General features: G+C 30.8%; 1 protein-coding gene across 1 annotated transcript; it reads right to left on the bottom strand.

Annotated features, from left to right (window-relative positions):
• Positions 1-8044: 8044 nt before the first annotated feature.
• On the bottom strand, positions 8045-12816 carry LOC130805377 (small nuclear ribonucleoprotein SmD3b-like). Its single transcript, XM_057670148.1, has 5 exons — positions 12377-12816; positions 9356-9408; positions 9206-9272; positions 9056-9112; positions 8045-8384 (listed from the first exon to the last, which is right to left on the bottom strand). Exons 1-5 carry the CDS (start codon positions 12533-12535, stop codon positions 8325-8327), a joined length of 396 nt encoding a protein of 131 aa, XP_057526131.1. The 5' UTR covers positions 12536-12816; the 3' UTR covers positions 8045-8324.
• Positions 12817-13252: the final 436 nt, after the last annotated feature.

Here is a 13252-nt window from a genome sequence, read left to right as displayed (position 1 = left end):
ATTTTGCATGGTTACTTATTTTTTTCTCATTAGTTCAGTTATTAGATTTTAGTGTTGCATCAAGAAACATCGTACCATTGTTCTTACGACTCTTTACATATCAAGTTGTTCTTGCAGAGCAAGCAAACTTCTTTAAAATTCCAAACTAATACAAATTTTAAATATTTTGTAAATAAAGATATTAGAATAATACACACCAGAAAAAAGGAAAGAAAATTAAAAATTTAAACATGTATATAAGCATATGTGAGCATTGTGAACGTAAGCTAAAATCTTATTTTGTTCTTTATTATCTTAGTTTGCTTTGTATACAATCTCTCTATCAACTTCCATATTTCAAGTGTATCCACCATTATAATATCTTTAAATTAGTGGGAGATATATAAGCTTAATTCTTTGAACGTATTAATATAATTATTAGCTTTGACGTTTGGCCTAGCCAGCTTTGTGGAACATTGTTATTTTATTGCATATTTCATCTTATTTGTAGACTGTATTAGAGATGAGAACAGCAACAAGAGGGGGGTGAATTGTTGTTTTAATAAGTTTAAGTACTTTAGCCCTATTTTTTGTGAAATTAGATAAAAGAAATAAAACTTAAACTTAGAGCGAAATAATGAAAGAGACAACACAATTTTACGTGGAAACCTTCTAGTCTTAAATAGAAGGAAAAAACCACGACCCCTCAGGATTTCAAAACTCTCCACTATGTTTTAGGCAATTCGTTACAATTACATAAAACAACTCGCTTCGCTCGAAATTTCTCTTACTAGGCCAACTTCTCCATTCAATTTCTTCACTCAAAGCAACTCACTTAGCTTTACTCCAAGCTAATCTCTTCTCTAGCTTCACTAGAAGATCTCTAATTCTCCCCTAGATTCACCCAAGTCTAGTTACAACAATTCACTCAAAAACCCTTTTACAAGGATAAAATTCTCTAAAGATAAAATCAAAGAGTTGCACAAGAAAATATTATAAGTTAATTGGCAATTTTTTAAACAAAATATTTCTTGTTGATTTTCCAAAAATAACGTATGAATTTAAATTGCTCATACGAATGCATGATTTGAGGAACAACCGAATCCTCTATTTATAGAGTCAATTTCCCTAATACAAAGGAGGTAACTACCCACTATTCCCTTATCCAGTAAGGAGAATAATATGGATCTTAAAGTCCAAGGTCAAAACTCACGGTTATTGCTTTAAATAAGTATACACTTGATTAAATCAAAGCCACGATTTTCCTAACAATAGCCACGGTTCCCTTTTTGTAATAATAGGCAAATTAGTTTTTGTTCCATTTACTAATAATAGCTACGGTTCCCTTTACTAAAATTAGGCACGGTTATCTTTAACTAATATTAGGCACGGTTACCTTTAACTAATAATAGCTAAGGATCTCTTTACCAAAATCAACTATGGTTCCCTTCACTATATTTAGCTAATTTAGTTATTCACTAAATATAGATCCGAAATAAAAGCCTAATAAAAAGGATTTTAGAAAATCATACGTTATGTGGTTATCAAATATTTTGTCAATTAACTTTAATAATTAAATAATGCAACAAATTAATTTTAACTAATACATCAACTAAAAATCAGAAAACATAATAATCAGATCAATTTCCAGTAGATGTATTTTCTTCAGACGCCAGTCTGGGAACACTGCACTGTTTCCAAATTCAGTTTTGTTAGATCATCAAACTTGGGAACAGTAGATCTCCTGTCTACATTTGACATCCTAAGCGATATACCTTTTCTAACTTCTTTGGGTTCCTTTGACGAGTACATGTTCATAGACTAAGTCATAGGTACCATCAACGATCTTAAGCACGACCGGATATTACTGCATACAATCTCTAAAAATACATTTGTTTATATAAAGTGTAGTCATCATCAAAACCTAAGAGAGCCAACATTATTATTTACACTAATACTCCCAAGTGCTTGTTTAGTTTATTTATTGCATTTTTCATCTAATTCTACTTGCAATAATTGTCTACTTTATTAGTTACACCCAGGGGCGGATCCATTCATAGGCACCCCCTGGCACGTGCCTAGGGGAAATTAAAAAATTAAAAAATCTGAAATCAGGGGCGAAACACGCGTTTTCAGTCTCAAAATTTCAGAAAATCAAAACCCCCTCTCACTATTCTCTTTTCTCTCTAAAAAAATAAAACTAAAAATACCCAAAACCAAATTGCTCTCTACATGCCTCCTGCACCTGCTGCCGCCGCAGCTACAACCGTCACCTCCAGCAAGCCGCTGCCGAGTGCCGTCCATCCCTGGCGCCTGCGGCTGTCCAGTGGACTCATATTAAAACCATTAAAAAAATCCTAAAAATTAGATTTTAAAGGTACTTTCACTTACTTTTTATCTTACTCTTTATGTCTAATCTTTAATCTTAATATTGAATCTCGATGTTCTTATTTTTAATATTAATCTTAATCTTAATTCCATTATTGTGTTAGAATGTTGTTTCTTGATTTTTTTAAGTTCTTTAATTTGAATAATTGAATATTTGTCAATGTAAATGTGTTTTTTAATCTTGAATGATTTAATATTTCTTGTTTTTTTTATCTTTCTTGAATGATTGAGTAATTGAATATTTGTTAATGTGTTTTAATGTTCTTGCTAGAATTCAAAAATCAAAAAAATGAAGAGAACAATTGTAGTTTGTTCATTACTTTATATTACATTTTTTTGGTGTTGTCATTTAGAGCGTATAATGGTTTTCAGAATTAATAATTAATTAAATCAAATAAATTAATTAATTTATTAATTAAGTAAAATATCCCAATATTGCAAAATTGTTGTTTTCTGTAAGAGTATTTTTGCGGATCGCGACATTACTCGCGGCTCGCGAGTTAGCCTAGTCGTGGCTCACGACTTTTGTCCCGACTTGCGACTTTCGCGCTGGTTTTTGCAATGTTCGTTTTATTCGGTTTGGTTAGTTATGCAATAACTACCTACAATCAATATACTTATATTAATTGAATAATTAGGATAGATTGATTTAATATCGACATTAATTTGTGAATCGATATTGCGGTTCATGAAGTGACATATTACTTCATGAATGACTGTATACTCTTCTATAAATATAGAAAACATGTGTAAGTTATTTATTACATGAGCTATACATGAAACATACATGTAACTTCTGAATTTCTTATCCTCTCTAGCACTTTACATAGAGAACATGCAATCCTCAATTGTAAATTTTCGTTTCTTCTTCCATTTAAGTTTTTCTGATGTCGTTCTAATTTCCTTGTGCTAGGAATTTAGTGAAATTCTTTGTATCTCAAAACATATTTCAGGTATACATTCCCAAGCACCATAATAGGGAGGAAATTATGTTTTAGGATAGAGCATCTCGCCTAGAATTTATATAAAGTCACATACAAAATCTTCTTGTTACTATATTCGATATATGGTGATTCCCGATGATGAAGTTCACATTTAGTGTATGTTAAGATAAGGTTTGAACTTGTCATATGATTTTGTAACCTACTAAGCTTATGTAACTTTATTTTATAAGTTTAATTATAAATTTAAAGGCACAAATTACAATAGTTGGACTATGTTTTCATTGTAAATATGAAAAATTGTAGTTTGTTCGTTACCTTTTATTTTACTTGGGCTTTGTCTTGGGATTATTGCGCTTCTACAAGTCGTTTAGCCGAAATAAAAAATATTTTAGTTGTTAATTTTTCAAACGGACCTCTGACGAAATTTCTTCCATTCGTTGGTGCCCTAAGGGACTTCGAACACTGGATCCGCCACCGGTTACACCATTAATCACAATATTCAACACCGTCCTTCCCTTGGCTCATTGCTCTACTTAACTTTGATCATAATAGGTCTATCAAATATTGTCGCAAATTTGTAGTAAGGGAATAGGTTGATTGAGAGAAGATAGGAAAGATCACATATATTCCTTTAGCAAAAGGAATTACATTTATGTGCTTTAGAAACAACACTTCTTACATGACAGAACTTTCTTTAGAGTACACATTGAACACAACCGTGAAGAAGCAAGAGGGACATTGTTGATAATATAGGATGAGACTAATAGTGTATAACAACTTTAAGCTACATCTAAAAGGTTGTATTGGTCTCTTGCTATGGTATTAGATGTCTATGTTACGGATTTGAATATAAAGCATATAATATAACATGTTACAACATTAAAACCAAAGATTAACCAGATAGTTGTAGTCCAATAAAATGTTATATAGTTTATCAAAAACATGAGGGGATTCAAAAAGAAAGAAAGTGTAGGAAAATTTAAGGATCTAGATAATAAATATAGTTCAACATTTTGAAAAGATTAAGGGGAAATCATTCATTAATCTAGCTCCGTTTATCATCCTTCTTCTTCTTCTTCTTTTTCTTCTTCTTCTTCTTCTCTCTACCATTATCATCTAATCTCTAAATGCATCTCACTTTCAGTATCTATCAAGTAGTGTCATAGAGAATTCATACTTTCATAAATTCCTTAACCTAATCATTTTGAATCGTAACTTAATCAACAAGTCATCTTCCACCTTTTCTCATTTTTTTTAATTTACAATTATTTTATAATTAAAATATAATTAAAAATAACTTATTCTCTATTCCACTTTCTTCCTTCCACTTTTTTCTTTCTTGATCCACCATTAAAATGGGTGGCGAACTTAAAAACTTCTAACTTTTACTTTTTCTCTCTCCATAAAATATTTTATGCATCAGAAAATTGAAATAAGTTTGTGACTCTTAGGTAAAGGTTTTGATTGAGAAGATGAAGGTTTCACGTTTCTATTTGGATTGACAAATTGTGAGGCTGATGAAGGGCAGGGCCGGCCTTGGGCAAGGGCGAGGTGGACCTATGCCCAGGGCGCACTCACAAAAATTATATTATACATATTGTAGTTGCTAGGATTTGAACATGAACATGTAAGTAAATTGATGTATACACTAACCATTAGACTACACTCAATGTTTTGATTTTTAATATCAAGTGTAATTATTTATACTATACCTACTTTCACTATTGCATTTTATTAAGAAGCAAGGAATGCCTTTGTTATGTTTCATTAGTTTTTAATTATTTTTTGTTTTTTTATCTATTTTGTCTATTAAATTGTGTTTTATGTCTTCAAATTCTTTATTATTTTTAAGAATTTAGAATTTATGGTAAAATTTTGTGATTTTTTAATATTGAAATTTGTAGAGGCCTAAACTTAAATTAATATAATATTATTTTGTAAGGGTTTTTTTTTGGAAAATTGATATTAAATAATACTATCTATTCCATGCATTTGCCCATCATAACTAATGCCGAGATGATGTGTTGATGATGTGTTATTTCTGATTATTTTAAAAAAATATTTAAAGAACCAAAAAATAAAGTAAAATAAAATATTGGCAAATAAGTACTCATTTCACTCGAATTTTCGAAATGCGTAAACTTGTTAAATCTTATAATTATTTTTGTCTCTATTGTAATTTTTCAGAGCAATTATTCGAAATTAAAGTCTATTAAGCTACTTAATATATTCAATTTAACAAAATTCATTTAAATAGTTTTGCGAACTTTTCTTTTGCTGCATTATCATGTTGAATTTTTAGAATTATTTTTGAAGTAAGAAATAAGGGGTCCAAAATTTATCTCTCACTCAGGGCCTTCAAAATCTCAGGGCCGACCCTAATAAAGGGTGATTAAGATTGGAATTGCTGCGTCCTGAAGATGAATCCAAAATCCTACCTTGACCCTTAAATTTGCCAGAATAAGAAGGTGTCAATTTTGATTATTTACATTTTTCATGAAACCTTTGAACTTATCTTTTATGTAACTCATATTTTTCTGTTAATAGAATATTAAAACAAAATGCAAACTGAAGAATATTTCTAATTCAATTATACAATACTATAAAAGAATTGAAAAATTCCACATGACGATTGATTTTATAGAGTATTACCAAATGAAGCATTTTTACAAATTAAAATGTGATAGTGTTATTTTCAAAAGATTTTATTACATTAATCATGATTTTAAATATTAAAGATAAGCTTTCAAAAAGATTTTTGTAGATCAAATCATACAATCATTCAAGTATTCAATCATACAATATCATATCATATCATATCATATCACATCACATCACATCACATCACATCACACAATACTATAAAAGAATTGAAAAATTCCACATAGCGATTTTATAGAGTATTGCCAAATGAAGCATTTTTATAAGTTAAAATGTGACTGTGTGATGTTCAAAACATTTTATTATATTAATTATGATTTTAAATATTAAAAATAAGTTTTTATTAGATCAAATCATACAATCATTCAATCATATCATACATCATATAATACTATAAAAGAACTAAAAAATCATCATACAATACTATCAAAAGGTACAATAATACAAAGAATTGAATTTTCACATTATGATTTTATAGAGCTTTGCCAAATAGAGCATTTTTATAGGTTAAAATGTGATTATATCGTACAATCATATCATACACAATACTATAAAATAACTGGAAAATTTCACATGACAATTTTATAGAGTTTTACCAATAAATGGAGCATTTTTATAGGTTAAAATGTGGTTGTGTGATATTGAAAAGATTTTATTACATTAATTATATTTTAAGTATTAAAGGTAAGTTTTCAAAAAGATTTATTAGATTAAATTATATAATCATTCAATCATACAATAGTATAAAGAACTGAAAAATCATATTATTAATTTTGTTGCAAAATGACAAATGACATGTTCTAAGAACTCTGACATGTGTTTTTTATTTTTGTTGAGATTGAGTGAATTACTGGATTATGTGGATAGCAAGTTTGCAAGCATGTCAATTTCGACATAATTTTTTTTTTACAAAATCGTTTATTTCACAAAAATAGCTATTTTGGGGCAAAATATATAATTAATAATTATCTAGTCAATTATGCAATAATTATGTTGTTATAAAAACTTATCTAAATTTTTACATAATTTTATTAATATTTTAATTTGATAACTATATTATGCAGTATTGCAATTACATCTTTCTTTAAAATTTATATTTGTAAGTATCTCCATACTAACAAACTTCGTGCATTGGACGAGTTTATATACTAGTTCAAGAATAAAACAATAATGGTACTTAAAGAATGAATAAGAAAAACCCAGATGTCAAATTACACAATTGAAAAGGTTATGCAGATCTTTTTTAAGAAAACGGATCGGAGAAACAAACTAGCCCGGGTGAAATTAAAAAATGTGATGCTCCAATTTAGAATCAGATGGATTTTTTATGATGGGAGTAGATTCTAAATGGCTTTCAGAATTAGATGGATTGATAAAGTCGAAAACTTCTAACTTTTACTTTTTCTCTCTCCATCAAATAATTTCGGGATTAAAAAATTAAAATAAGTTTGTTAAATAAACTAAGAATGAAAAAAAAAAAAAAAAAAAAAATTGAGATGGATTTGTGACAAAATTTATAGACTTCTAAGAGATTTGTAACTAAATTTTTGTTCAATTCTTGAAACAAACTAATGGAACTTCAGTCATTTAGCTTAAGTCTACAAATGCAATGTGTACCCATGTTTCAGATCGTTAAAGATGTGAAGTTTACTGTACATCAAACTGTGAAACCGATGGAGAAGGGAATCACAAAGCTCAACCATTTTTATTAGATGAAGGAAATCATTACCTTTCATTTGTTACAGCTCCTACACCACCGGTAACAATTGTTGTTTCCCTTTGTTTTGAATTGTATCTCCTTTCCTATCATCATCCACAGCCGGTAGGCGGTAGCAATTGAAGACAAATGACGAAAATGATGTTTATTTTGAAGAGCTTGTTTGTTCTCTATTTTATTTTTCTCGATCACAAATGTTGAAAATGAAAGTTATAAACAAATCCAAGATAAATATTCCAAATTCTTATCATCACTATTTTCATTTAATTCATTTTTGCTATTTATAACAAATGACCCTAATTTCTTATTTCTAGAATATTTAATGATCTTTTAAAAAAATTAGTGCTAATAAAAATGGGACAGAATAAGAATTTTCCTTTTAATTAAAAAGTGTGGAAAACCTTCAGCTATGAACAGTCATGAGTTCATGACAAAAAAAAAAAACCATGACATCATCTTTGAACATTGGGAACAGATAAGCTATAGATATTGGCATATTGCCATCCCAGAATGTGATCATTTTCTTATCAGGTGGAGTTGTAATCTCAGCCCCAACATCGATATCTTCATATATAATCGCCACAATGCAGGAAAACTCTAAACGCAGACCAGTCGCATCTGCTATTGAGCAAATTCTACCTCCGCACTGGTGGCACAACTCCCCTTCCAGGAGTACCACGTCCAGCAGTCTGTGCCTGCAAAAGAATCATAAACAAAGGGCATAAATACACTGATGCCTGACCTCATTCGGGAATATGGGTTTGGTCGTGTTGAGTCTGGTAGGTCTAGAAATTTGGTGGAGAGGTAACAGAAATGTTACATACAATAAATAATAAATACAAAAAACAAATGCATTTCTAAATTTGTCAAAAAACTAATTCAATATATATAATCATCGTTTGATTTAGAGTAGTACATGTATATTGGACCTTATGGACTTTCCTTTCTATTTTAGTTCTTCTATATAACATTTTATTAACATTTTCAAAATTGGATGCAAGTTAGAGAGATCAAAAATATGATTAACTATGGTAAGGTGAGGGTGAGACATGATTTCTAGGAGGAACATCTTTTGTTTTAAATTTGATCATGTTTTTAAACTTTTAAATTGCTATAAAAACCCTTTCAATTTTTTAAGAATCTTTTTGGGGTGGCAGGTGCAACACTTTGCACCCCCGCATACATTCCCCAATGTGTTTGAGTGAAATATAATGATATATATCACAAGTCACAACCACAATGCAAAAGCCTTACTAGCAACAATATGGGGTTGGCTACAGAACCAAAATAAATCAGAGTGAAAATTTGTTGCTGACAAATTTATGCTGATCATGCAGAAAATATAACAGATTTTGGGAATTATTACCTTTGCCCGCATTGCTACGGCGCGACCACGGCCAACCCCAAGCGATGCACTCTTTCCCTAAGAGAAGGAAAAAAAAAAACCAATCACGCGATTAGCGTCGATACTAATACCACATACAAGGAGTGTGACAAGATCGTAATAGTTATATACCTTGATTCTTGCGTCTAGGCGTTTAAACATTGGTGCATTCTTGAGCATATCTGGTATGATAATAAACCTGAAATAAAATCCAGATCATGATAGCCTCACAGTATAATGACTTAAAGACACAACATCCTCAAAATTAATAATGCTATTCACCTGACTCTACTTCCTCGAATGAATACATGCTCAAGTTGGGAGACCTTTCCATCCTGCAGATCAAACGATAATATCAGTAACAGAATAAAACAGCTAATAAACAAAAAACAAAGGAAATAAAAAATCTTATGAAATGGCAATAGTTAAAAAGTAGTATAGTGAATACAAAATTTCATAACCATTCCTCTTTGTGAAAATTAAAGTTCTTTAAAAGATGCAACACATATTAAACGCAAATAACAACAAATACGTCCAAACTATTTTGTCCCTACCTAGAGATCAAGTGTATTGCAGAAAGATCCTATTTTCATGGTAGAGCGTGATAGTTTACAGCCCCATGCAAGCCACAGAAGTAGAGAGTACCATTTGATGATTTGAGGAATAGTACTTTGGCATAACAGCTCAAGTGAATGTGGTATACTATACGGTATACCTCTTTAATTCATCCTGGAGCATACCATTCCAAAGAAACATAATCATGCTTTTATCCACAACGCAACAGAAGGAGGAGGCTAGACTTTACATTCACATAAAATCAAGTTACTACACGTGCTCTCTTCTAACTGGTCCTTTCTAACCAAATCAGGAAATAGAAACACACGCCTAAAGAGGGTTAACAAATGTGATTCCCCAATTATAGAAAATAACTCGTAAAGCTATTCTCAATGCATGCCCTGAGAAAACATAAAAACTTGTTTTTCACTTCATATCATAGTGCAAACTTCCGTTAAACCTACGTTTCCAATGTTATTGACTAGAACAAATAGCAACAAAATCCCACCAAGTAGTAGACAACAGAAATACACAACTGAAACTTCCAAGTAAAAAATTTCATCAACACATCGAATTTCCAAGTTTATGTATAGCAGCAACATCTCAAATCCTTCGTATAATCCTATCATCATATAACGTATAGAATGACAGAAAACCAGCCACAATACAAAATGATCAACAAGTCTACAATCAATCTTTGTTTCCAATCTCTCTAGGAACTAGACAATGGAAACACTACAACCTCCAAATCCCTACCCTCATCTGATAGCTAAAGCCCTATTCTTATGATCCTGACAACGATTACACAAAATTTATCAGCCAACTCATGACCCATGGTTGTCAATCCTCATTCTTACACACCCTAAATCCCTCATAACTCATAAGCAATACTGCAATAGTAATAAAGAGATGGTTCTAAAAAAAAAAATTGAGTAAATAACCCATCATGCTTTGTGGGTAGCCAAACGTTAGGATCAATGTGAATCCTAATCCAATAAACCATAAATCTGGTAGGCAAGTCCAAACCCCTCTTAATTTCAACTAAAGCATCATCATGTAACCATTTTTACAAAGCATCAAGCTCCAAAACCAAATTTAATTGACTACGAAAATGAAAAAAAAAAATTGAACAGAGCTTCCCGAAAGAGCAAGTAGGAACAATAAAAAATCACAAATCTGGTTGTCAGGGTAGCATCCAACTCCTTCTCATCTTGTATGATTATGATCCTTCATATACTAAGTCCAAAACAATTATCATAGGAACTACTATGCATACTTATCTATCAAATCATTAGAATCTTTGTTTATACACACATTCTAAGACTAGCTAAAAGGCAGAAAAACATAATGACAGTACGGACATAAAGCCTTCTCAAACTCTTTCATCTTAAGAAATGACAGTATTATCTTTAATTTTATAAAGCAAGAGCTCCCAACTGTGCCATAACAGGAATATAAAAGGATCTCTGAGGTGGCTGTCCACTAATAATGAGTTATATAAGGTGAAGGAAAATCAAACCAAGTAAAAACACAAATGACAAATCTAGTATAGTAAAAGACGTATCCACCATCTAAGGACTGATAACCTAAAACATACAGAATCAATACAAAACAAGGAAGAGTGACTAAATTTAAAAACTTACACAATCTTTAACGTTGATAGGCACAAGGCTTTCAAATAAAAGGATATAAACTAGCATGCTCTACTTCCAGGAGTGAAATCCAGCAAGAAAGCAGTGGTCCCGAGTGAGCACAGAACAGCATGTTTCAATAGTAAAGGACTAAAGGCAATCAAAACAATACATCATTTTAAATTTTGAAATGAAGATTGGAAGGAAAAAATCAATGGCCGTAGTGTAAACAACACCATTACCACCCCTCCTATGTAGACCATTTATGTTCCTTCAAAAAGAAAATACATCACCTAATTGTAGAGCTAAATAAAACAAATCATCAACTATATAAACATCATCAGTGCTCCACCAACCCCGTATCACAAAATCAATTTCGTACAGGGAGATGTTTTCCAAAATCACAACCACAACCCCAACCACAATGGCTCCATAGAAACGGTCTTATAGTCAAGTCTAAAACCAAAGCCTCGATAATAATAATTTCAAGCCCTAAACCTCCATATCCAAAGTAAACAATTTGAAAGCTACATCCTATAAACTACATAAATCAAAAATCTCCATAAGTAAAACACAACAATACACCAATTAAAAATCAAAAGAACTCTAGGATTATAGAGCCAACTCATAATTTTTCGGCAAACACATCGGTGCCCTAAATTAAGAGTAAAAACTACAAAACCCAGTTTACAAAATGCTTAAAAATAAAACCCAGGATACAAATTCGCTAGATAAAAAAGTAAAACACAGATTGCAACACGCTGAAAAAGAAAACCCTAATAGGAAAATAGCTTCATAAGAACGACCCATATCATATATCATACAACCTAAAAATATCAAAATCTCCGCAGCAAAAACACAACAGTACATCAATTTGAAATTCGATCAAACCAGACTAAAGAACAAACCCTTAATTGAAAGGCAAACACATGCATACCCTACATTAAGAGTAAAAGTTATAAAACCCAGATTACACAATCACTAACAGAATAAAGCCCAGATTACAAAACTCTAAAAAAAGAAAATACAGATTACAAAAATTCTGAAAAAAAAAAAAAAACATCTCAGATGGAAAAAGCAGCCGAAAAAGAAAGCCCAAAAGAGAAAAAGAAAGAACCTTAGCGGTGTAAGTGATGTTATCAAGTTGACAATTCCAGTTATCTTCGCATTCAATCATGGTACCTCGATAGAGTTCCCCACTTTTGAGCTCAACAGTTACCACATGACCTGTGGCTTCGTGCATCAACTTCACCGGTATTCCTAAGCTTCTACTCATTCTTCGTTCTCGAAAAAATTCGAAATCGAAAAACCTGTTTTTCTGGACGAAAACCCTAAACCCTTTTCTGTCTTCGCCCTTTTTCGCTCGAGTGAAATTCACTTCAGTATATGGGCTCGTGGAGGGCGAGTAGTGTTATAAGGTTTGACCTTCCTCTCTATATGAAAATTACGAAAATATTACAAAAAAATTACCCATTGTATATCACTTTTTATAAATAAAACTATCTAATCTATTTTTCTTTTCAAAAAACAATCTTATATGATCTAAATATTTGCAAAACACTACCACTTAACAAAATTCGTCACATAATTCCATAATTGACCCTTATACAATGATTTTCTTCTTCTTCCCAAATTGTTTCCTTCTTTTCTATCTCTTCCTCACAATATTGTACATCCGAGAAGAATATCATTCACTATTCAACTAGCAAACTTCATAGCATTTAATTATCCAATTTACTAGTAAGCAAACAAACAAAATCTACTTCTTTCTCTCTCTACTGCAATTCCATTTGCATAGTTAAGAACATACATGACATTATATAAATAGAAAGATTCCTTGTAGGAACAATTAAAACAACATAAAATGTCAAATAAAAACAACTTAAAAAAACGAAATGAGTATTATATAAAAAATAAAAGGACATAAACGTACAATATATATATATAAATATATATATATATATATATATATATATATATATATATATATATA

Source organism: Amaranthus tricolor, chromosome 2, assembly GCF_026212465.1.
Source record: "Amaranthus tricolor cultivar Red isolate AtriRed21 chromosome 2, ASM2621246v1, whole genome shotgun sequence".
NCBI lineage: Eukaryota > Viridiplantae > Streptophyta > Magnoliopsida > Caryophyllales > Amaranthaceae > Amaranthus > Amaranthus tricolor.
The sequence above is the reverse complement of the archived record's forward strand: the minus strand, read 5'-3'. Positions and strand labels throughout refer to the sequence as shown.

Coding starts and splice junctions, on each gene's coding strand:
- LOC130805377 (XM_057670148.1), bottom strand. CDS start 12,535: ATGAGTAGAAGCTTAGGAATACCGGTGAAGTTGATGCACGAAGCCACA. Junction 9,113..9,205: donor GCCTAGACGCAAGAATCAAG/GTATATAACTAT, acceptor TCCTTCTCTTAG/GGAAAGAGTGCATCGCTTGG. Junction 8,385..9,055: donor CCGTAGCAATGCGGGCAAAG/GTAATAATTCCC, acceptor ATTCTTTTGCAG/GCACAGACTGCTGGACGTGG.